Below are 26043 nucleotides of genomic sequence, written 5' to 3' on the forward strand. Positions count from 1 at the left end.
CAGGTACTCTGTGCAAGTTGCCTGTAGCTGGATCATGTGCTCTGTCAGATGCTGACCATATGATCCCTCGTCTGATAAAGTAGCCAGTACCTGGAGGTCTTTTTTTAAAACCAAAGTGCAAGCTGGATTAATTACCCCTCTTCTTTACTGAACAAACAGGATGTTAACTTTTCATAAAGAACTCTCCTTTTGCAAGCAGTGCTACACGCGTGTGAAGTCCAAGCAGCGAGTTCATCACTTCTGGGTGAACTTGTTGCTTGAACTTCACATGCACACAGTGCCCGCTTGCAAAAGCCATTTAAATGGAATTAAGCTCAAGACAATGCATCTACCATTCCAGGGGAGGGTGGGGTTTGTGGGGGAGAGGAACCTCAATGAGGTACAATGCCATAGAGCCTACCCTCCAAAGCAGCCATTTTCTCCAGGGGAATTGATCTCTGTTGCCTGGAGATCAGTTGAAATCCCAGGAGATCTCCAGCCCCCACCTGGAGGCTGGCAACCCTAGTTGCCGGCCAGGCCATGTACCACAGTGACCAGATCTTTTCTTTTCCAGGAAGGACCATAGGTGGCTAATCAGTCAATGAATTGAGACCTAAGTTTCCTGTCCCCTGTGGGGGAGGAGCTGGCATGCCCACATGGAGCCTTGAACTGGCTTGGCTGGTTGCCTGTGAGTCCCCCTGCAGGAAAAAAGCCCCTTGAGTTCATTTTAAGTTTTTTTGAGGTGGGGGGTTGGGGGAGGGGGAAGGAGCTGGCTTCCACATGGAGGCTTCTGCCTGCCTGGCTGGCTGGCTGGCTGGTGGTGAGTCCAGGGGAGAGAAACACCCCTTGAGTTTGTTTTGAGTGTAATTTTGAGATCTTTTAAAAACTAATTTGGTGCCACAAAGCTAGCTTCCTTCCTTCCCCATCTTATTTACTTTTTTTCTGGTTCTGCTGTGTGAGTTGGTGGATGCAGACCACTGGCATTGGCTTGCATCTGCCTGCTTCATGTAGGATGCACAACAGCCAGGTGGAGGAGGGGAGGGGTGTCCATTCTACCAAAAACAAGAGTGTTTGGGTCTTTCTGTGAGTTTGAGGACAGGAACTAGCGCTGAAGTGAGATTGGAAAAGAGTATGTAGCTTTCTGAAAATCCTTGAAGAGGGAATAAGTTTGTTCTTGGAAGGGGCAGAGCAATATGGATCCCCTTTTCCATTTCTAACAGATTGCCCATTGGAAGCAATGGGAAACACTTGAAGGCCCATTGGAAATAATGGGAGCTAGGAATGCCAATTGACTGGCATTGGCTCCATTGAAATACATTACAGTACAAGTAAAGTTGCAATAAAAATGTGGAATGGATTTTCCATTAGGGTCTCTGGGCCCAAATACACTACTCTGGGACTGGAATTGAGAGCCCACTGAGTGGAATGACAGCCCCAGGGTGTAGCAGGAGTGTTCAAGGACTGGAATGAGAGACCAAGGAGTGGAATGACAGCCCCAAGGTGAAGCAGGAGTGTTCTGGGACTGGGATGACAGGCCACAGAGTGGAATGACAACCCCAGGGTGGAGCAGGAGTGTTCTGGAACTGGAATGAGAGGCTACGGAGAGAGACCACGGGGCTCGCCAGCTCTGAGTTGGGAAATACCTGGAGATTTTTGGGGTGGAGCCTGAGTGGTGGATGTTTCAAATTAATGAGGTAAAAGCTGATAGTGCTAAGATAAATGGGGCTCAATGCACTTTTTGAGCAGATGCACACAACCCATGTTAAGTGGACAGTGTAAATAAGAGGATTTTCTGGTGCTTAGAATTTTTGTAACAAGCAGTATCACTTTCCAAAATATTTCAAGCTTTTTACTTCCAAATTTGTATGCTTCAGATTGCAAAAAACATCTGAGGAAATAAAAATCTATTTATTTTGACAAAAATTTTTTACTGAGCTGAAACATTTCAGGCTGGGCTTCTTTCCCCATTTGTAATCATCATTTGTTTGTATTTCACAGAATGCGTTGTTGATGGAGGAAATACAGTTGCTATATTCACTATTGACATAGTTAGAAGCTGCTATATGTCACATACTTGAAGTTTATATTAAGAAATGAAGCATTTTGCTTTTTGTGTGTGTGTGTATATAGATCTACATACATACATAAATATATGGAGGGAAAGCATTCACAGAGGCATACTTACGTGCTCAAAGTCTTAATTCTCCAAATAAATGTCAAAGTATGTGATTCATATGTTTTGTACCATATGACCACAGCTGCTGGTGATGCAGGAAAGATACACAAATAGAAACTGAAAGTGTTGTGTAAATAAAATTTTTATAAATAGGGGTTTATTTTTATATTGTTGGCATTCAAGCATAAGTAATGGTGTTTCTTGTAGCGTAGCCTTTCAGGAAGAGTCAGTTTTAATAGGCAAATCTATAGAAATTTTATATTTCTGATATATTCATATGAATTATTTTGCAAGACAGGGAAGATGATAATGCAACAAAAATAAAATCCCAGGTATCGAGAAGGATTATCAGTGATAATTCAGGTACCAGTTTCCATTACAGCAGATTCAGGATCTTGAGATCTGGAAATCATGTTGCACCTAGTCTCTGCTTTGTTCCTGGATAGGAAGGTTTTGATAGTGGCCAGGAGTAGGTGTGTACACACACACAAAAAATCCTTCAAGGTTTTTTGAATTCAGATATATTGGACCCCCCAAAATTCAGGATTCCTGAAAAAAACTGAATTCCAATATGAGTACTGTATTCAGATTCAGGTTGTTGTTTTTTCCCAGAAACCCGCTTTTTTCCAGCTCCATTATAGCCTGTAGAACCATTATAGTCAATGGGGAATTTATCTGGGGGTATCCAGGGGTCTGGAGGGCTGTTCTTTGAGGTAGAGGCACCACAATTTCAGCCAAGCTTTTAGTGCCTCTCCTCAAAAGGCCCACCAAGTTTAAAAAAGATTGGACCAGGGGGTACAATTCTATGGGCCCCAAAGAAGGTGCCCCCATCCTCCATTGTTTCCAGTGGTGGTGGTGGTGGGGAAATAGCCCAAAAAAAAAAGGACTGATGTCAAACAAGAGAGTCTCTGCAGTATAAACTGAAGATGGAGGGATTTTTTCCAAGCCCAGCAGAACCAGTCCATGTAAAGAGTGTCCAGCAGAACCAGTGTCACTGTGGCAATGCCAGTTCAACAGATACAAGCGAGGAGTGCAAGCACAGCACAGACAGTGCATGCACAGAGTGCCCAGCAGAGCCAGTGCATTTACAGAGTGCCAAAAGGTGCCCTCGTCCTCCATTGTTTTCAATGTGGGGAAAATACTGGGTTTTGCTAGGCACCAGTACATTGCACTGGTACAGCTCAGCACTCTGTACATGGACTTAGGGGGGGAACCCTTTGCTTGGATTTGTTAGCTGGCATTGCCACAGTGGCATTGGTTCTGCTGGGCACTTTGTACATGCACTATCCATGTTAGGCTTGTAAAAAACAACAACCCTTTTCTTAGATTTGTTGAGCTGGCATTGCCACAGTGGCACTGGTTCTGCAAAAATGCCCCCCAACCTTCAGTTTCTACTGCAGAGACTCTTTGGTTTGACATCAGTCCCTACTTTTTTGCAGTTCCCTCCCCCCTCCATTGGAAAACATAGAGGATGGGGGCACCTTCTATGGGGCCCATAGAATTGGAACCCCTGATTTTTACTCAACACATAGCAATCATTTGAGATACTGGACCAGCATTTAAGCATTAACGGTTGCCATTTCTCTAAAAGACTGGATTGACCTGAGGTGTTTTTGAACTTATCTAAATTTTATGTAATCGTATATAAAATAAACAAATCCAGTAACTTTAAGTTCCATTCTTGAAGCAATGGGATTGAAGTAGACTTCCAATGTGATGCTATAATCATTTTAGCAGCAATTAACTTTACCATAATTAGTTCTAGTTTTGTTTTGGAGATGTTATCAGTGTCCCACAAATTAAGAAGTATCAGTTCTGGGGTTAGGAGAATCAAATGACCGTTATAATATGTATTGGGTTCTGGATTTGGGACCAGAATGTACCTGGCATCATGGTTCTTTTAAAGCATTTGTGAAATTGCAGCTTCACCTGGAATGGCATTTAAAGGGAGTGCACTCTCTTTAAATGCCGTTTAAACATGGCTATCCTGTTTTCCCAGATAATCCCGATTTTTGGGAGGGGGGGGAGTATCCAGGATTGACTATGCTTGAAAGACAAAAACACCCCCCCCCCTATCCAGATGAAAGAATAGCTGATAAATGACAAATTTTCTGGCTATTTTTTTGACTTGGATAGAGCCAAATGCACACCCCTAGCCAGGAGTGAATTTTATCTATTCTTGTTTGTACATGCTACAACCTTTTCTGGAGAGGACAGATCCATCATGCTATTTAGTTTTGTTACCTTTATTTTGTCACATGACTATTTTGATGCTGGGCAGCCCTTAAAGATGAGTTGGTATCTCTGACTGCTCACTTCTTGCCAAACATCAGTAAGATATCACTGGCTGCCATTCTCTTCCTGCCCAATTCAAGGGTGTGATGCTTCATTTCAAGTTCTTCACTGTCCACTTGAGCTCCCTTATTCTTTTTTTTTTTTGCAGGCTAGATCCTGTTTCATGAACTAAACACATATGCAACAAGAAGAGACTTTTGTTGCAACTGTTGGGCAGATATTTTTGTGTGTGCTGTCTGAGTGAAAGAGAGAACAATTTCATCTGAACAGATGGGCTTTAAAATTTATAAAAATCATTACAGCTCATCAGGTTTCTTATTTTCTGTATGTAACCTTATTCAGATTCCATGTGTTCTAACTGGTCTCTGTTTTGCTCCATAGGAGAAGCCTATATGAGACTCAGCAGATTACCTGAAGCAGAACATTGGTATGTGGAATCACTACACTCCAAAACAGACCATATCCCAGCTCATCTTACGTATGGGAAACTTCTAGCTTTAACGGTGAGTTATCCATGATCAAAAAAGCAATACTGTTTTGAGAGGAAAAATTCCTGTTGAGCATTCTCCTAGTTCAGCCATATTACTCACTAGGAATAACGTACATTGTGGAAATAAATACAATGAACTCTACAAAGATGCTCCAGGTGGGTGCCTTGGCCTTGAGCACTCAGTATCAATTTGCTGTGGTGACCTCAGCAGGGTATAATGACACTGAGTCCACCATTTTCTCCAGAGGAACTGATCTCTGCTACCTGAAGAACAGTTGTAATTTTGAATGATCTCCAGCCCCCACCTGGAGATTAGCAACAATGTTTCCCCAGGAGGGACTGGCTGGTTTGGTGTGTGGAGGCTATGGCATTGTACCTGTCTGAGGTCCCACCCCTCCTCAAACCCCACCCTCTCCAGGCTCCACCCCTCAAATCTCCAGGAATTTCCCAACCTGGAGTTGGCAAACCTATATCCTTCCCAGCCAACCATCAATCTGCCTTGAACTGCCCCTCTGACTTTAACTTTCCATCTCCTCCCCCCTCCCTCCTGGGGAGCAGTTGTAATTCTGAGTGATCTCCAGCCCCCACCTGGAGATTAGCAACAATGTTTCCCCAGGAGGGACTGGCTGGTTTGGTGTGTGGAGGCTATGGCATTGTACCTGTCTGAGGTCCCACCCCTCCTCAAACCCCACCCTCTCCAGGCTCCATCCCTCAAATCTCCAGCAATTTCCCACCTGGAGTTGGCAACCCTATCTCCTTTCCAGCCAATTATCAATGTACCTTTATTTTCCCATCACTCTTCAGCTTTCCACGCCTACACACCTGCAGCCTCTACCGTGCTCTGAAGCCCTGACTGCCACGTCACATTGGCTGCCATACAGGGGCCATCTCAGCAGGATATAAGGAGTCCACCATTTTCTCCAGGGGAACTGATCTCTGCCATCTGGAAAGTACCTCAGAACACGATACTAAATGTATTTTATCTCAGAACAGCAACCACAAACTGTTTAGAATGTTAGAGGCAAAGGCCAATCAGGCCACATATACAAATGACCTCTCTGTTCTGACTGGCTATGGGGGGGGGGGAGAGGAACAGCAAACTGCTTAGAATGTTGGAGTCAGGACTCAGGCAACGCAGCCAGTGGATAGGGATAGGGAGACCCTCTGAGTGACAGATCAGGGAACCAACTGATTTTGGAGCATGTTCGAATGTTCAGGGGAGTCCATGACCAAAACAGAATTATATATATAAGGAAAGATACTTATCTGGGTAGTCAGAAGGGCATTTTCCCTGTTAAGTCAACCATCAAAGATGTCATAACTAATTAAATCCCTGTCAAATTTGACTGGGTAGTAGTCAGTTTCCCAACTTAGTCACCAAACATTTTCCACAAGGCCCACCCTACTTATCTAAACCATCCTGTTCTTAACACAGCCCTTCCAGGGCATGAGGAGGAGGTATTCCTTTCACACCACAAAATGGGATAGTAGAGGGAAAAACACATGTGTTGCTTCTCTTGAATCTGGCTCCTGAAAGAAATGTATTGACCCTCCTGTGGAATATTGGAGATATTTTCAGGATGAGCAGTGCTTGTCCTGTCTTTCAAGAGTCTGGTTGATAGCCATCCACTGGTAGGCAGGAATTTTGAAGGTTTTATTTCCATTGCAGCTTGTCCCCCAAGGGATGCACTCTGTGTCTTCCCATAGGAAAGAATGACAGTTATCCAAGTATATGGGAGAAGGAATGTATTCAGACATTCCGCTTGTGTAGGAGCTAAAACCTGGTAATGGTAATACTTGGAATGGAATTAGATCTTGTACACTTTCTTAGAATTCAGTAGTGTGTGTTTTTAAAAGAAAGCCCACTTAGATCTGCATAGCTCTATCTAGGATAAATTGTGACATAATTACTATTAGTTTATCATATGGGTGATATATTTAGATATTAACAGTGTATTTAGCTATTGGGGCTTCCGGTCTGGCTCCCGCGCATGGCGGACGCTTCCTCGGGTCGCTCCCGAGGGCGCCTCGCCCGCCCGCGGTGGAGGAGGGAATCCGCGCGAGCGGAGACCCGAACGAGCCCCTCAGAAGAGAGGAGCTCGGATCCGGGGCGCTTTAGGGCGCACTAGGGGGGAGTCGCTCTTTCGGCCGAGAGGTCGGAGAGCGAGGCTCCCGCCATGCCCTGCCCCAATGGACCTTGCTGCGTGAGCGACCCCGAACGGGGTTTAGCGGAGCCACCAGACGTCACCGAGTGATAAAGCGACCATCCGCAAAAATAGAAAAAGACCCCCCTCCCAGCGAAAAAGGCGAAGAGGTTAATCCTCCATTTATACAAGCGAAAAAGAAAAGGAGGGGGGGGATGAATTGAGCGGACAGTGATGTTTTCCTTTGATGTATTTGAAAGCGAGAAACTTGTCTCTCTGGAGCACATTTTAAGAACTTTCTAAAAGTAAACAAAAAAGAAAAGATGTCGGAGCTGGGCAAAAGCGAGCGGAGAAGGAGGGAGGGACTTCCGTCTGGACGTTTGTTTGTGTGTAAGAGCCGGCTGTTGAATGTTTGGACTGTTTATGGCTGTGAATCCGACGGGAGTTTTGCAAAAAAGATAAGTTGGAATTGTGACAGCGAGAAGTGCCTGATAAGCGCTTATAAGTCAACAATTGCGAGGAGGACCCATAGAGAGTTTGGGAGCGAATATAAAAGCGAAAATGAAATTGATACCATTCTCGAAAATGGGGACCTCCGGGGCATGAAAGGAAGAGGATTTATAGTACATGAACTGAGCGTATTAACAACAACCCGAAGGAGGATCTAACAAGCCGGAAAGAGAAGACAACAGACGAAGCTCCTCCACGTCAGCGATAGTGAAAATACCCAGCACGCAAAGGAGCGGTTCTGAATGTGCACAGAAGAGACCCTTTTTATTAACAGAATCTCAAAGGAACATTACTAACATATTAACAGAGAATACATGTAACAGGACTAAGAAAAGAAGTTTGGCAACACACAGAAGAAGCCCAAGAAGATTAATTGGACACTACTAACAGTTTAATTTACCAATTTATATATCACTCAGCTTTCTCTTTCTCCCACTATCTACCCCTTCCTTTTTTTCTTTTAAGCGAAATACCTCCCCTTTTTAGGGGAGCCAATAAAACCTTTATTAAAAAAAAAACAGTGTATTTAGCTATTATTCTTCCTCTGTGTGAGATTACGTGATTTCATCCTGCAAAATATGGTAGAAGGAGAACCTTGTATACTACAATGATCTTTCTGGAGGAAGGAATAATAGATGGAAAGACAGATGGGATAGTGACATGACACAGTGAATTTCATGGCCAAGATGGCATTTCAGCTTCTTTCCACCCTGGTACCGTACTTTAGAGCTGCAGTGGCTCAAGTGGTTAAGACGCTGAACTGCAGGCTGTGGAAGGTCAGTAGTTCAGCAGTTCGAGACCCGAGTGCCGCATGACGGAGTGAGCTCCCATCTCTAGTTCCAGCTCCTGCCAACCTAGCAGTTCGAAAGCAAGAAATTGCAAGTAGATAAATAGGTACCACTTCGGTGGGAAGGTAACAGCGTTCCGTGTGCCTTGGTGTTTAGTCATGCCGGCCACATGACCACGGAAACATCTTCGGACAGCGCTGGCTCTTCGGCTTTGAAACAGAGATGAGCACCGCAACTCTAGAGTCGGATTCGACTGGCTTTCGAGCAAGGGAACCTTTACCTTTACCGTACTTTAGCCACTATATTGCATTGGCTCTTAGTTTGAACTACACTGGAATGGAAAGGAACAGAATGGTATTGTACTGGTACAGCTCTCTCAAGTGACAAATCGGCAGGGCAGGTCACGGGCAAGGTTGCAAAGAGTAACCAGGGTTCAGTCCAAAAGTCAAGGGTTCCAGAGAGCAGGTATGCCAAGTCCAATCTAGGGTCAAGGAATCCAGACAGCAAGTCCAAGTCCAGTACAAGGTCAGGGGTTCCAGAAAACCTGATAGTCAGGGCCAATCCAAGGTTCAAGGTTCCAGTAGTCTGGTAACAGCAAGGTCAGTGGTTCAGTAGCAATGTGTATTTGTTGCATCCACAAAACTGCTGCTTCTCCCAGCTGATTTTATAGCCAAGTATTAATGAACTACACTTCCAGCCCATTCCTTGGCAGCCATCCTGAAACTACTCATCCATCTTGTCAGCTGACAGTTGACAATGAACCATGAGTCTCGCACTCCTCCTATCCTGCAAGTCTGTGTGCCTCTGACAGCATCGGCACTGCAGGGGGGTGGGTGAGCTAGGTGGGCTAGGAGTGGCTTCTGAAGACTTGTTTACTGCTTCAGAACTATAAGGTGTTGGCTTGGTTTCAGCTGTAGGCTGTGACTTCTGATCAGCTGGTAACCTGATCTCTTGTTGATGGCTGTTGTTGTTGCTCTTGTTCCTGGCACAGAGCCAGCTGCAGCCAGTTGTTCAATTACTGGTTGAGGTCTAGCTGCAGGCAGGCCTTCATCTGAGGAATCTGTGCTGTCACTGAGCACAGACTGACTTACGATAGGTATATTCTGCTTATATAAGTTTGTTATACAAGAAGATGGCATCTAAGCCTTAATTAAAAATAAACTGCACCAAAATTTTAAAATTCAAAAGACCTTTAATTAGATTTGTGTATGCTTGATATAATTGTGCAATAAATATCATGATTACACATCATTTGATTCTCTTTTTTTGTAAGTGTAGGTTCAGTACTAGAGCACATGCTTTACATGTATTGTAGTTAAAAGATATCAGGCAGCAGTGTTGGGAAAGATCTTTCTCTGCCTTAGCTCCCTGAGAACCCCTGCTGTGCCAGAGTAGAAAGTGCTGAGCTAGGGATCAGTTGGATCTATCAAGACAGCTACATCTGTTTATATAAGCTGGCTTTGTACAACGGCAGTCTGTATCCAACCACACATTCCATAGACTTAAAGGCATTTAAATTTTCTTCAGAGGCAGCTGTGATTTCTGCCAATTTCCCTCCTCTCACTACAGACCCCCACTGTGCCCCGGATGCTGCTGTTGTAGATGTGCTGACCTTCAGGGGAAAAATGGGGGTGTCAGTGGGCTGCAGCAGAAAGAAAAAATACTTAGAAATCACTACCTCTTCCCAAGGAAACAAAGTGACCTTTAGTCTTCAAAACTGTGTGATTGGATACAGGCCATTATTTTAAAGGTACTAAGAAAAGCAGAGTTAAACAGATGATCTAACTGTGTTCTTTAGAATTGCCCATGTTTAATTTGCATAGATTTGTACAATCTTACTATTTGAGTATGCTTTATGTATCTGAGCTAATTTTTGAAAATTTGCTCAGAGTGATAGTATGACAGAATATATTTTTGGAGAAATAAAATTGGAGTAACCTGTATTATAAGAAAATCATCAGTGAGATTGTGATCATCAGGCTTAAAGTCATGATAAGAAATATTGTTTCACAACCCATATATCAAATAATTCATATTTAAATAAATTCAAATAAATACATTATCAAATGAATTCATATTTAAAAGTTATAGCTTGCTGGGGTTTTTTTTTTTTTTTTGCAGAGAGCTTAAGAACAGCAAAATTTAGTGGTTAAGAAGCGATTAATTTGAAAGCCACTATTGCAAAACCTCTGTTTTCATTGTACTCCCCCCCCCCAAGAGCAGAACTTAGGTATTTGAGGGTATATTGCATTATAATCATCCTGGTCTAAAGTCCTTAGGTATCATGATCTACCGAAGGAACAAATACTGTTTAAACTAGCTACTGATCAGTAACTGGTAGTACATAGGGTTGATCCAGAGCACATTTTCTGTTTTGGTAATTTATCTGTTTTCTGCAGGGAAGCATATTTTATTTTTTAAATGTTTAGCTTTTCAGTTTTCCTGTTTCCCTAACACCTAAATGATAGGACCAAATGGAGTCTTTGTTATGCAGAGTATTTGTCATTTGACCAAAGCTTCTAGGAGCAAAAATATCATTTGGAGAAATATTACACAGAATGGAAATTGAATTTTTCATAGATCCAGCTGGATTTCTAACTAGGCATTTAAGCAAAGATTGTCTTGCCTGCGGTGGTGTATCTGCAATGACAAGCTACCTTGGTTTTCTTTTGTTTCTGGAGATTCCAGACAGACAAACATAAGTTCACTCTGGATGAAGTACATAAGAACATAAGAAGAGTCCTGGTGGATCAGACTAATGGTCCATCTAGCCCAGCATCCTATCTCACACAGTGGCTAATCAGTCCCTCTGGAGGGCCAACAACAGGGCATAGAGGCCAAGACCTTCCCCTGATGTTGTCTCCTGGCTCTGAGAACAGAGGTTTAGTGCCTCTGAATGTGGAGGTTCCCCTCTGTCACCATGGGTAGTAGCCACTGATAGACTTATCCTCCATGAATCTAATCCCCTTTTTAAAGCTGTTTATTCCTGTGGTCATTTGCTTCCTCTGGCAGCAAATTCTACATTTTCCAGTGGTTCAGATCGTGGGACAGTCCATACAGTTGGGATAAGCTCCTCTTCCTATTGCAAGGTCGGCTCCAAGCTTTGATCCATGTGGGGAGGGGCTTATCCCCTGGAGACTTCTCAGTTCTTGCCGGCCTTGCTTCAGAGCAGGACGTGCTCCAACAGTGCTCTTCAGTGCAGCAAACAAAGAAAAAAGAAGAAGGAAGAAGTCAAGCCATGGCACCTGGAAGTGCTAATTTCAGCGGCAGAGGGGGGGGCATTCGGTGCTGGGAGGTCCCCGGCTGCCACGGCATTCCAGTGGCCCTCTGCAGCCTCCGCCAGCCTTACCCACCCCTGGGGTGGAGGGCCTGCCCCTTGGTGCTCGCTGGGGTGTGGTTGAGCCTGCAGTCCAGCAGGAGTGGTGCTGTCGATCTGGACGGCTCCTTGACCGTGATGGGCATCGGAGAGTGGTCGGAGGCAGGAGAGAAAACTCCTAGCCCAGTCGAAACGGCAGTGAGTTCCCTCAACCCCTTTACAGTCCCTTTCATGTTGGGATGGACTTAGGGGTAAGAGGGGAGAGCAGCATGGGAGACTTGGTAGCCCCAGTTCTTCCTGGAGCCTGTGGAGGTGGCGGGGGGGGGGAGGAACCTTTATTCCTGGCCATACCTAACCCTGTGTTGCTGCCTCCTCGGGATCTCCTGGAGGGCATTTGAAACTGGTCTGTACTGGGGAGGGTTTTTCCAGGGAGGCCAGGGACAAAATTGTTCCCTGATTGGGAAAGGTTTGCAGTGCCCTCTTCCTATGAGGAGATTTTTAGGCAGGAAAAATGGTGGCAGCCATTTTAGATTTCCTCATTGAGCTTTCTGTTTCACTTCCCCTTGCAGGCATAGTAAGATGGCTGACCAAGCTAAAAGGGAAGGATCACAAGACAGAGACAGCTCCCTTAGTGACCCAAGTTTTCCCAGACTTTCTGTCTCCCTAGCCACACAAGACGCAATGGAGACACATGAAGTGGATCCTAGGGAAAGTGAGAAGGCTGAACTTATGAACTGGTTCAGGAGTGAGGTGAGAAGGGAGTTCAAGGAGATGCTGCAGGACACATTCCAGGGCTCTGATCCTGCTGGATCCTCTTTAGGAAGGGGCAGAACAACTAAGAGGTCCAGACATAGCAGGGAATATGTATCCTCCAGCAGTTCTAGATCCCCTCCTAGATCCAGGCAAAGGAAACGAGTCTCCCTCTAGAGCCCATAGTCCTCTCCTTGGAAACAGGGAGGTGGAGTCAGAGTCTACAGTTTCTTCCTCAGAGAAAAAGGAAGGAAAGTTGTCAGAGGAAGAGGAGGAAGTTATGCCTTCTGTCCAACCTAGGCTTTCCTCTCAAGAATTATATTCTAGACTCTTACCTAAGGTGCTCAGAACATTAGACCTCACATCCAAGCCTAAGGATGCTACAGAACAGGAGTCAGAGTTTCAGTTGGGGTCAGGCAAATTGATGCCAAAACTTTCAATTACACAACCAGGGTTGCCTCTCCCAGCATCCTTTTATAATATAATGAAAGCAGAATGGGAGCAACCAGCAAAACCCAAGGCTAACCATCAACTTTTTTCTAAGTTTTATTCTTTGATGCCAGAAGCCACCAAAAAATTGAAGCTACCTATAGTGGATGATCCAGTTACCAGCCTGGCTTCCAGCTTGGTGCTGTCCATGGATGCAGATGGGATGCCAAAGGATCACTGTGACAGGCATATAAAGCAGGCACTTCGCAGAAATTTTGAGTCCTCTTGTTATTCGTTTGTGGGGTCCCTATTCGCCAGAGCCGCTTATGACTGGGCAGAAAACCTAGCTTCAGCGGGAAGTAGTGCACTGAAGGAGTTCAAAGATGAATTAAAGAAGATTGTGCTGGCAGTTGCTTTCACTGCAGATGCTACCCTGGACCAGTGTTTCCCCTAAGCTGAGTTAGTGTGAGTTAGCTCACAGTTTTTTAGCCTCCAGCTCACAGTTTTTTGTCTTAGCTCAGGAAGGATGGCTCCAGAGCAAACTAGTTTAGGTGGTAGCCAAATTGCTTGCTCACAACTTTAATGCCAGTAGCTCACAAACTAGAATTTTTGCTCACAAGACTCCACAGCTTAGAAGGGAGCATTGCCCTGGACACTCTCCAACTTCCAGATAGAGCAATGGCATGCAGTGTGACAGCACGTAGGAATAACTGGCTCGATCACTGGGATGTAGATTCCTCAGCACAAGCGAAGGTGGTGTCAGTCCCTTTCAAAGGGATTAACCTCTTTGGGGAGGGCTTAGATATGTATTTGGTAGAGGACAAAAATAAGAAAAAAGTCCTTCCATCCAAAAAGAGAGATAGTAAGTCTAGAAAGAGATTTCAGCCCTTCTGTGACCAGAAGAGGGGATGGAAACCCTTCTATTCCAGGTCTTTCAAGACAAAGTGGCAGCCTAGACCACATAACAGCAAATCCTTTACTCACAATAAAGGAGACCAAGAAAAACACATCATCTTGACTGTCTAATCCCTCAGAATCTCTCAGGGATTGGGGGAAGACTACATTCCTTCACAGCTCAATGGCATCAGACTGTAACAGACCAATGGGTCTTGGACACTGTAGCTCACGGATACAAACTGGAGTTTTCCTCCAAACCCAAGAATGCTTCATCCAAATAGCAAGACACAGAGATTGTCTAAAACATCATCAGACAATAGCTGCCATCCAGGACCTGCTGGATATTGGAGTAGTAGAAAGAGTACCATCCACCCAACAAAAGTGAGGAGTATACCCGATATTCTTTTTGGTCCCAAAGAAGAATGGGGACACAAGAGCGATTCTGGACCTAAAATGGTTAAACAGACACCTAAGGGACAGGAATTCAGGATGGAAACTTTTCGGTCCATCCTCCCAGCCATTCAGAAAGGGGATTATCTGTCCTCCATAGACCTGACAGAGGCTTACCTGCATATTCCGATTCACCAAGACCACAGGAAGTTTCTTCGTTTTGTGTGCAGGGCAACACTTCCAGTACAGGGCTCTTCCATTTGAACTAAAATCCTCACCGAGGGTTAAGAACATAAGAGAAGCCACTGTTGGATCAGGCCAAAGGCCCATCTAGTCCAACACTCTGTATCACACAGTGGCCAGAAATACCAGGTGCCATCAGGAGGTCCACCAGTGGGGCCAGGACATTAGAAGCTCCTAATGTATTTGAAGAAAGTTTTATTGTTGGTTTTTACGTTTTTTGCTATATGCTCCTCATATTCCCTTTTTGCCTGCCTGACCACAGACTTGCATTTTATTTGCCATAGCCTGTGTTCCGTTTTATCAGCCTCACTGTGACTAGCTTTCCACTGCTTAAAGGAATCCTTTTTACCTTTTACAGCTTCCATTACTTTTTTTGTTAACCATGCAGGCTTTTTCCTATACCTGTTTGTGCCTTTCCTAACCTGCGGAATATATATTTTTTGAGCTTCTACGATCGTAGTTTTAAATAGTTTCCAAGCTTCCCCAATGGTTTTGACCCTTTCTACTTTTTCTTTCAGTTTCCTCCCCACATGTCCCCTCATATCAGAGAATTTACCCCTTTTCAAGTTAAAAGTGGTTGTGTGAGTCTTCTTGGCCAGTTCCCTATTTAACAAATGTTGAACTCAACAACATTATGATCACTGTTCCCAAACGGTGCAATCACTTTTACATCTCTCACCAGGTCTTGAGTGTTACTTAGGACCAAATCAAGGATCGCCTCTCCCCTGGTAGGTTCCGTGACCATCTGCTCCATAGTACAGTCATTTAGAGTGCCTAGAAACTCAATCTCTTTTTCTCGACTAGAACACATATTGACCCAATCAATGTGTGGGTAGTTAAAATCACCTATTACGACACAGTGTTTTTGTCTAGCTGCTATCTTTAATTGATTCATCATTTTATAATCCTCCTCTATCTTTTGATAGAGGGTTTTCACGAAAGTGTTGGTAGCAATTCTCAGGATGAAAGGAGTGAAGTTGTTCCCATATCTGGATGACATTCTACTCAAAGGTTCATCATTCCAGGAGAGTGTGGCAGCATCACAGCTCATGGTGCACACGCTGAGAAACCATGGATTTGTGATCAACTTGGAGAAAAGTCAACTTCAACCTACCCAGAGGTTGGTTCATCTGGGAGTAGAGATAGACACCAACATGGTTCAGGTTTTTCTTTCTCAGGAAAGAGAACAGAAGATTTGATCTCTGTTGACAGAAGTGCTAGGACAAACCAGGACGGAACTTGTGACGCTAGCCAAACTTCTGGGAATGTTGGTGTCCTGCAAAGAGATTGTGCAATGGGCTCGGTTCCACGCCAGACCTCTGCGGAGATTCCTACTTCCCTACCAGGAGGCGATAACATGCAAGAGGTTCAACGTGTTACAACTACCAGAGAAAGTACATTTGCAGCTGAAATGGTGGCTGAATCCATGTCTGTTCAGACAGGGATCTCCTGTAAGAGATCCTCCCAAGGTCCTGATGACCACGGATGTGAGTCTCTCAGGGTGGGGTGCGCACTCAGGAGGGCAAATGGCACAGGGTGAATGGTCCCAGGAAGAAACAATGAGAAGCATCAACTTTTTAGAACTCAGGGCGATAAAGTTGGGCCTTCAGAAGTTCAGCAGACAGTTATCGGGTCAACATGTGCTTGTCCAGACAGACAATATGACGGCAAAGGCCTATGTGAACTGTCAAGGAGGAACCAGAGTACGGACCTTGCACAACGAAGCGTCCGAGTTAATGACCTGGGTAGAGAATCATCTATTGTCCTTGAAAGCAATGCATGTGGCAGGGAAAGACAACATGCTGGCAGATTGGTTAAGTCAGAGAAGATTGGACCAGTCAGAATGGGAAATGAACAAGCAACAGATTTGGAAGGGTGATGATGGATCTGTTTGCGATGGAGTCAAACCGTCAAGTTCCGGATTTTTTCTCCAGAACGAGAAATGACTAGACCAGAGGAACAGTCGCTCTGAGTTGCGAATGGCCACAAGGTCTACTATCTGCGTTCCCACCAATACAGATCCTACAAAGGGTGATTCAGAAAATGAGCCAGCAGAAGGCAGAGGTGGTGCTGGTAGCTCCCTTTTGGCTATGAAGAGTGTGGTTTCAAGATCTAAAAAAGTTATCGATAAGGGAACCCTGGCAGCTTCCCGTTCAGGAGGAATTGTTGGTACCAGGCATGACACAACACCCGCAACCGGAAATGCTCATGCTCACAGCATGGAGGTTGAGTGGGAAGTGCTAGTGGGAGTAGGGTATTCTGACAAGGTTGTTTCAACCATGTTAGCATCCAGAAAGAAATCCACTAATAGGGTCTACAATGCCACCTGGCATGTCTTCCACCTCTGGTGTATTGAGAATAAGTTAGATCCCCTTAAAGCCTCAGTTAAGGCCATTCTGTGTTTCTTGCAGGATGGTTTAGACAAAGGTCTCAGCACTAGCACTTTGAGGAGACAGGCTTCAGCCATTTCAGCTGTTCAGGGAGTTAGGCATTGGAGGTCACTTCTTCTCCACCCTCACATCAAAAGATTCCTGAGAGGTGTCTCCCTCCTCCCCAGATACGTAGATTTCCTACATGGAACCCGAATACTGTGTTGAGGGCACTATGTAAGGCCCCAGTTGAACCTATGGCCTCATGTCCACTTAAGGAATTGACCTTCAAGACTTTATTTTTGGTGGGCATCACTTCTGCGTGTAGGGTGTCTGAACTTAGGGCTCTGTCAGTCAATAGGGGACTTTGTGTATTCCACAAAGACAAGGTGATTCTTTGTTTAGGTCCCGCCTTTATGCCCAAGGAGAATTTGGTTTTTCATAGGTGGGAGGAAGTGATTCTCCCCAATTTCTGCCCAAATCCCACTCATAATAAAGAGAGGGAATGGCATTGCCTGGATGTAAGGAAGGCTCTTAGCTTCTATATTGATAGGACTAGGATGTTTAGGAAATCAGAAACGCTTTTCGTGTCATTCAGGAAGTCTTCTCTGGGAGAACAGGTTTCCACCTCTACCTTAAGTAGATGGGTTAAGGGGTGCATCATTCTGGCGTACAGAGGAAAGGATTTGGAACTACCAGATGGGATTGTGGCTCACTCCTTAAGGGGGGCTGCAATGTCGGTGGACTATCATTCGTTTCCTTCTCTGGAGGTGATTTTTAGAGCAGCCACATGGAATTTTATTTTATTTATTTATTATATTTATAACCCGCCCTCCCCGCAAGCGGGAATTCTGTCCATTCATTCACCAGGCACTATAGAGTGGACAAATTGGCATCAGCGGAGGCAGCTTTCGGCTGTAGGGTCTTGCAACACGCCCTGTAAACGGAGAAGGTTAATTCCCTCCCTTGGGGCACACTGCTTTTCTACGTCCCAACTGTACGGACTGTCCCATGATCTGAACCACTGGAGAATGGGAGGTTTTTTTCACTTACCGTGAAGCTTCCTATCTCAGTGGTTCAGGAGTGGGACAGTCCAGTCTGCCCAGTTTGAGGTGGGTTTGCTTCGCCAGTTTGTGTGGGGTGTTGCAAAGATTGGTATGATAGCTGAGTACCTTAATGAAAATATGAGGCAAAGGGGGTTTTTTTTGCCTTCAGTTCCTTGGTTTCAACCCTTGGTTATTCCCTAGCCAGGTTCTCTGAGTGTTACGTTAATGGTTCCAGTTTTATATGTTGTGATAGTTTCTCTGGTTTGGAGAGGTGTTCTTCCTTCTAGTGGTGTCCAGATGAGGTACAGCGGGCTTGAGCATGACCTGGGAAGTCCCCAGGGGATAAGCCCCTCCCCACATGGATCAAAGCTTGGAGCTGACCCTGCAATTGGAGGAGCTTATCCCAACTGTACGGACTGTCCCACTCCTGAACCACCGAGAAAGGAAGCTTCATCGTAAGTGAAAAAAACTTTCCATTTTAATCACTCTCTGTGTAAAGTCCATCCTAAACCTACTCCCCATCAGCTTCATTGGATGCCCTTGAATTCTAGTGTTTTGGGAGAGGGAATTTTTTTTCTATTCACCCATGCATAATTCTGTAAACCTTTATCATGTCTCTCCCCCCCCTTTGTCATCTCTTTTCTTAACTGAAAAGTCCTGGAGTCTTCAGCCTTTCCACAAAGGAAAGGTAGTCCAACCCCCTAATCATCTTGATTGCCCTCTTCTGTATTTTTTCCAGCTCTGCAATGTCCTTTTTGAGATACAGTGACCAGAATTATCCTTGCTATCTCCTCTATATTTGTGTGTTGCCTGTATGGATAACCCGATATACACAGTATTCCAAATCAGGCTGCACTATAAATCTATACAGGGGCATTACAATATTGGCTGTTTTATTCTCAATCTGTTTCCTGATAACCCATAACATAGTGTTTGTCTTTTTCACTGCTGCACCACACTGGGTTGACACTTTCATTGAGTTATCCACTACAACCCCAAGTCTCAGCAAGTGCAGACCCCATTAACTTGACAGAATTCATGGTGGTCTTACTCTCACCAGCCATTGTATTAGAATCTATTGGATGGATGGATTTTGCTGGTAGTGACTGATAGTGTATTACCTTCAACAGCTGTACAGCTGTGAGCCTATATAAAAATAAAGGGTGGATATACCATTATAATCCTACTAGCAGGTTCATAGCCTACAGGTGGTGTGTCATCCATTGGTAAGTGGATATTGTTGTCACAGAGGATTTTGATAGAAAGCTATGTTTACAGTATTTCTAGTTGCCATTGATTTAGCTGCTTTAACGCCATAGAGGGGTGAGGCAATCTTGGGATTATCTCGGTGCTAAGGGGGATGTTGGAAAGCTAGGGCTTGTAAGTAGAGACTTCAAAAAGCATTTATTAGAAAATTGTGAACAGGCCATGGGCTCTAGAGTGGCATCTTGCTGGAACAAATCAATCAAGCGGTTTCAGATTTTTTGATGGAAAGCCATTGGCCAGAGATTCTTTCTGCTTATGGGATGTGATACACAATTGCTTGTCTAGGGGGAAATGATCTAGTAAAGCAATGAACAATATTTTACTTCAGAAAATTTATGATATGAAAATATAAACCCTTGCAATTCATTTGCTAACTTGCCTCGCTTTGTCATGCTAAAGGTTAGGTAGGTTCTGTGACAGAACTCTCTTTTAGCACAAAGAAACAGCAGTTTAAATGCAAGCAGTAGGGATGCTTGATGATGACCTTTTCAGGGATAACGTGCAAGTCTGTGTCTTGTGTTTTTATTTCAGTTAGGGTTTTTTTACTATTTCCAAAAGGGGCTTCTCTTTTTGTATCCATCTGTCCATCTGTATAACATTGAATTCATTTTGCCATCCTTTGTAGCAAAGTTGTATATCCAAACCGTTAGCATATCTGTTGCAAATGACAGTATTTTCTAAATTTAGTTATTTTCAGTACTGGCGTCTGTCAACATTGTTTCCTTTGAAATTGGCCATATGCCATAAAATTACTTTCACATTTAAATTTGCATACATTTTACCATCCAATTACAGCATATTTGTCTGCTTGCCAAAATTTTGTAACTCTAATTGTAAAACAGAAGGCACACTCACTTTAAAACAAATACTTCTTTAACTGCCTGACACTGTTTATTGTTTATTTCTTGGTAGCAACAAAAAAAGTTGTAATTAGCACCCTTTAGCCACATACATTTCAAGCTTGTTACTGGAAATGAGAAAGCTGAACACAGAATTATTGGTATGTTTCATGAAAGAATCCTTGGTTGTATATTCTCTCCCCCCCCCCCCAATGTTTATTATAAACAACAAAACATAAATACAACATAGTCAAACATGTACCAATCAAGCTCATTATTTTATTAAATTGTGAATGTATCTATAATGACTAAAACAAATGTATAAGAATTATGAATATTTTGTGTTCAAGCTGTGACTATTTGAGGCATTCCTAAAGTCAAGTACTAGCTCTTTTAAGAATGTTATAGTAATTGTGTCCATTTAAGTTTTCATTAACATTTCTTTGATTTAATAATAATGCTGACCCAATAATTTCTAGTAAACAGTATTTGTAACACATATAGGCATGTTCTTCAGATATTTTATGTGGGAACCTAAATATGTAAGCATGAATGTAACCAATACTTGAGCAAATATAGAAGTATATTAGGGCACTTCTTTGAATGTACACATGCTTGAAATTGTCCTTAGCTCTGTACTGATGACATGTCCATACACTGAGTGACTGCATGGGGGTCAGGAGCATGCATGAATACGTTGGCAGATGATTCAGCAATTGCAAGTGGCAAGGGGCAGAGCCCACACACTCATGCTCACTCTCCCTCCCCTCACCATCAGTCAATATGTGGACATGTCTGTGCAGGGCTGTTATGTAGTATACACATGTGGCTACATTAATGCTAACAAGATCACATCAGCTTTACAGATAGATGTTATCAGCATTATGAATAGTTTGAAGAGTGTGTAGCATAGGATTAGCCCTTATCATCTGAGATTTGGGTGTCCTGGCAAGTGTTTTTTTTTACAGCAAGGTGCACTGATTGGCTCAAGAGTTAATCACTATATTAAGCTCTACTGGCCAGACTGGACAGTTGTTACACCACCTCTAACACCCAGGCTGATAGATCATAGGATGTTGACTGTGCCCTATTCCTTCCCAAACATGCTCCTGGGACCCCCATTTCTGGTGCTACACTATTTTTGCACTGTCGTAGTTGTGCCAGCATTGGGTGTACACTGGCAAGACATTGTGCCAGTGTATCTCCAGATATGCCAGCTTTGGAGCTTTGTTACCATCCTGAGATGCTCCCAAATGGCCTTAGGATTTCAGCTGAAATTTTAGTGATAAATCCTCTCAGTGATATTTGAGAGTCACTGTGCTCCTGTTCAGCTTTGTACCTAATGTTGCTATTTTTGCAATAATTGCTAATTTTATAGCTAGACGCTCCCATTATTCTCTCTTCTTGTGTCCATTCTTCTTTCTGTCAGTGGTTGTTTTTCACACCTGCAAATACAGATCCTAGGTGGTTGATGGATGTATCTTCCATCTATGCAATATCTACAGCCTTTAGAGGAACAATAACCTTCTTTTCTCAAATCCTTCACTCTGATCAGGTGTCACTTCAGGCAGACTTACAAAGTTGACCTTACATTACTAGGATGGTGGTAGGACTGAACTTTCCCATCACATGGATTGGGTCATTAGTCCAGGTTAAGCATCTGTCATGGATCTAATTCTCCAGAAGCATGCAGTACCCATGCCATTAATTAAGTTCTGCTGGGCTAGATGAGAACTAAACCTTAGATTGTAACCAGCTGTTCACTTCTCAGAAGCCATTATTTGTTAAATAAATTCATGTTCTTATCCAGTTTGTGTTCAGAACAAACTTGTAGCATGTAGTAAAAAATTGCTGGGAAATAATCCCATTTAAAATACAAAGAAAATGCTATTAGTCAGGCAGCTATTCATATTATAGAAGAATCTGCATGCAGAAATGCAATATGAATTTGACATATTTGATTCAGATTCTCCCTTAACTGATAAACTAAACTGATAAAAGATTTTTTAATGTGTGACTCCCCAACATTTTGGTCATCCCTGTATTAAATTCCTCTAACAGAGTAGGTATAAAAGTGAACTATTGCTTTGTAAATCGGACTATTTTAGCTTACATATGTTGTTATTTGGTTCTTAGCAAAAAAAACAAAGGGGGGGGGAGCATTTATATTATGGTCTGACAGAAAATTAAGTTTGGTAAATGCCAAAAGTTGGCAGTGAACTCGCCTGGTTCTGTCAAATGCTTAGATTTTGTATCGTGTGATTGACAAAAAAAAGCTCCCAAAATGCCTGTCCTTAATAGTGCTTTTCTTTTTTTACTGAAAAAAAAGTATTTGGCTAGAATATGCAAGTTCCCTTGCAATTATTTTAACAGATGTTTTGTATAGGCAAATTACTCTGAAGCTGAATAGATGACCCTGCAGCAGCATCTCCCATGCAGAGGGACAGAACAAGGAAAGTTTTCTGTTCACTTTTCTGTTAATGAGCATGCTTTGTCTCTTAGACGCTTACTTCTTGTAGTTTCCCAATGTTGATTTCTAGTTCCTGACTTCTAACCCTGCCAATTGGCCAATGACTTTGACACAGAACACCATAGAAACTGCAAGAGGAAGCGAAGTACAACATTCTGCTAATATATTCTGTAGAATTTATTAGCTGAAAAATAATATTTGACATTGGTTTTGGGTCACATGGAAGTAACTGCAGACAGAAGTTTAAAAGGCAAGCCTGAACTGTTCTTTTTCTGGTAGGATGAGAAACCTTAGTGTACAATGAGACATGATAATTAGCTTGCTAAGACTAATAGTGTTCTGTTTCAGGGTAGTGGCACAAGATATATAGGTGTTTGTTTATTAACAATGTATTTCATTCTTGGGCGGCAGTTTTAGAAACCTGCTGCTGAATGTTTTGTGACAGGAAACCTTTGCCAGAGGATGATAGCTTCAATGCCCTGTGTTTCTTTTTAACGTGTGGTGGTATTTGTAATCCAAATTATCCCTGTAGTCCTGCTAGGCAACTCTTATTTTCTTTTTCATTCATTTTCTCCCCTTGTGTGTATTGTTTTGTTTTTTATTTCACTCACCATGATTTCCTCACGTGGAGTAAGATATTTAAATACAGGTTGGATTTGGCAGAAAACGTAGGCGTGAAACGATCAATGTAAGATGGCTATTAGTAGGAAAACATTCACATACGTATAGGGTTTTAGCTTCCATTTGTTCCCTTTTACTGTTTTGATTCAAATTTTAAATCACTTTATCACAACATTCCATATATGCAGAGGCACTTTAAGCCAAGTATCAGTTCACCTTGGCTGATAAGAATAGGTATAGGGACAACATAAACTCTATTTTCTGCTAAGAGCTTGACTGTGACTTTCGATGCCTCCTTATCAATGGAGGCCCATGTCACACATATTACCAAGCTGGCATTTTTTCATCTTTGCCAAGCTCGGCAACTGGCTCCTTTCTCGCTGCACCCTGATCTAGCCACAGTAATCCATGCAATGGTCACCTCCAGGATAGACTACTGTAACTCACTCTACACTGGCCTGCCCTTGAGACTGACCCGGAAACTCCAGCTGATCCAGAATGTGGCAGTGTGAGTCCTGATGGGAACGTCACAGATGACACATATTTGACCTGTACTGCACCAGCTAACACTGGCTTCCAGTGGAATACCAAGTCAGGTTCAAGGTGTTGATATTGACCTTTAAGGCCTTGAGTGGTCTGGGACCAACGTATCTACGAGACTGTCTCTCCTCTGGTATGTCACCGGGAGAGCCTTGTGCTTTACTGACAACAATCTGCTGGTGATCCCCAACCCTAGGGGTGTCTGACTGTCCTCAATCAGGGCCAGGGCCTTCTTGGTCCTGGCCCCAACCTGGTGGAACTCTCTGCCAAATGACATCAGGGCCCTGAGGAATTGTGTTCCACAGGGCACGTAAGGCAGAAATGTTCTGCCAGGCTTTTGGTTGAGGGCAGCAATGGTTTTTCCTTAGCTGGCACCCTCCCTTCCCTTTCCCCCTTCTGAATTGCTGTTATGAGTTCCTTCTCCCCCTGCCCAGAAACTGGCCTGGTAGTTCAGAACTGGGGTAGAAATTTCCAGGATTCCAGGATTACGGACTTTATTTGGGTTTTTAGGGTTTTTTTAACTGTTGAATGTTAATGTTTTATATGTTTTTACAGCACTTTACCCTTATGTACATCACCCAGAGTCCAGTGTAAGCTGGGATAGGGTGATTAATAAATTTAATTAAATAAATAAATAATGTAGGCGTTTTAGGGATGTCCTGAGGAAGGTATTTTTGCCAGAGCCCTGATTTTGTGTGCCTACAAGGTTAAATAGGACAACTGTAAACCAAGTACCCCCAGTATATAAACCTGAACCTTAAAACATCCTGGATGATGGGGGAGGTTCACATTGCCAGTCCTTACCAAACACAATGCCTGTTTCCCAGTTAGCAGTGAAATGAGCTGGATACCTCTGTTTAATGCTCAGAAAACATATTTAAGGAGAATCCAGGAATCTGGGTTTTGAATGGTGAATGCCTTTTGATTAAGCCTAATATCTGTAGCAGGAGACTCCCAAGAGTATGTAGGACTTCAAGTAAGAAACTAAAAGGATAGGTAAGCCCAGCTTGGTCCTACTGTGGATACAGATTGTATTTTAAGTTCAGAAAAATATCTTGGCTCTATGAAAATGATGATTAATTTTTATATTACTGAGTTAGCATAAGAGAAATAAGAATAATGGATTGTTTGGATTAATGAATAATGCAAGAAAGAACTGAGCAATCTTTGTGTCCATAGAGAATCCAGTTATTCAGTTAAATTAAGATATTAGTTACATATATTTTTAATGTGCTTCCTTTTCTTATGGTACATTCCACATGGCATGGTTGCAATGATTTTGTTTCCAATAATCTGTATTTCTCTTCTTTCATCAAGGGTCGTAAGAATGAGGCCGAGAAATATTTTTTGAAGGCAATTCAACTGGATCCAACCAAGGGAAATTGTTACATGCATTATGGTATGTTTTCAATAAATATTGCTTACTTTCATATTCTAGTTTGCTGTTACTCTCTGAGTGATCAAGGAAGAGTTAGATCAGTGATTAAAAAACTGCTATTAGCAGGATATTACTGTAAAGGGAAAACTTAAACATGCCAGAGAAAACTGCTTATCCATTCCAATGTGTAAATCAAAAGGCCCATTTCCTTTAGAAAATGGTCTTGGTTTCAAATTAAAGTTCAAGATTGTTGGCACACTTGATTGGAAAAGGAGGGAAATAAATACTTCATATGTGCTGAAAGGTTCATGGCCCTCTTTATTAGTGTTGAGCTAAAGATATTAGCACTACTTGATGCTGGGTGGGCCAATGGACATTATTCCACAGTAGCATCAGTCCAGGACATCCAAAGTTCTACTTGCAAGTATTTTAAACTATAAATATTACCATTCCCACCATCAGATATTTACAACTGTCAGTTTTGAAAGCATTGATCACCTATATGGAGAAAGGACAATTTTTTTTTTCTGTTCCATGAGTACAGAGTCAGGCATATAGCCTACAACTGTGCATGAAAGTCCCTGAACAGATGTTCCAACCGTAGAAACAAAAGCAGAATGTGTACATGTTGGGATGGTAGTCCATGAATATAAACAAGTTTTTACATACAGTGCATTGCTTGATTTTTCAAGGTTGAAATCTCCATTGTTAATAATCTGTTTAAATAAAGCCAATGTAATACAGTGAGGGTCGGTTTCATTTTTATGTCGGATTTTAAAAATCTTTTATAGACGTGATCCTAAATGGATGCTTTGCCATTGCCTTTTTATACTAATTCTCATGCAGTGACAGAAAATTCAGAAATTAATTATAAAGCCTACTGTTGAAAAAATACAAGAAGAGGGAATTAATTTAATTGGAGGAAAATCAGCTGTTGTGCAGTATATTTGTGGATAGCAATTTAATTGCACTTTCTTGTTCCAACTCTGGTATAAGTAAATGAGCAGTAGGCATATTTTTAGAAAGTGGAAATAGTACAAAACAAGATATATTAAGCAGTTACAGCATAACTTGTCTGTACTTTGTGTAGATGTATAACTTTATAGG

General features: G+C 42.8%; 1 protein-coding gene across 1 annotated transcript in view; it reads left to right on the forward strand.

Annotated features, from left to right (window-relative positions):
• TMTC2 (transmembrane and tetratricopeptide repeat containing 2) overlaps positions 1–26043 on the forward strand; it is a 137474-nt gene that overhangs the window by 62334 nt on the left and 49097 nt on the right. Inside the window, exons 7-8 of the mRNA XM_015406798.1 lie at positions 4832–4953; positions 24876–24957. Of these exons, the coding sequence (XP_015262284.1) occupies positions 4832–4953; positions 24876–24957 (204 nt within the window). The remainder of the gene's footprint in view (positions 1–4831; positions 4954–24875; positions 24958–26043) is intronic.

The sequence above is a fragment of the Gekko japonicus genome, unplaced genomic scaffold (genome assembly GCF_001447785.1).
Source record: "Gekko japonicus isolate JY-2015 unplaced genomic scaffold, Gekko_japonicus_V1.1 scaffold688, whole genome shotgun sequence".
NCBI lineage: Eukaryota > Metazoa > Chordata > Lepidosauria > Squamata > Gekkonidae > Gekko > Gekko japonicus.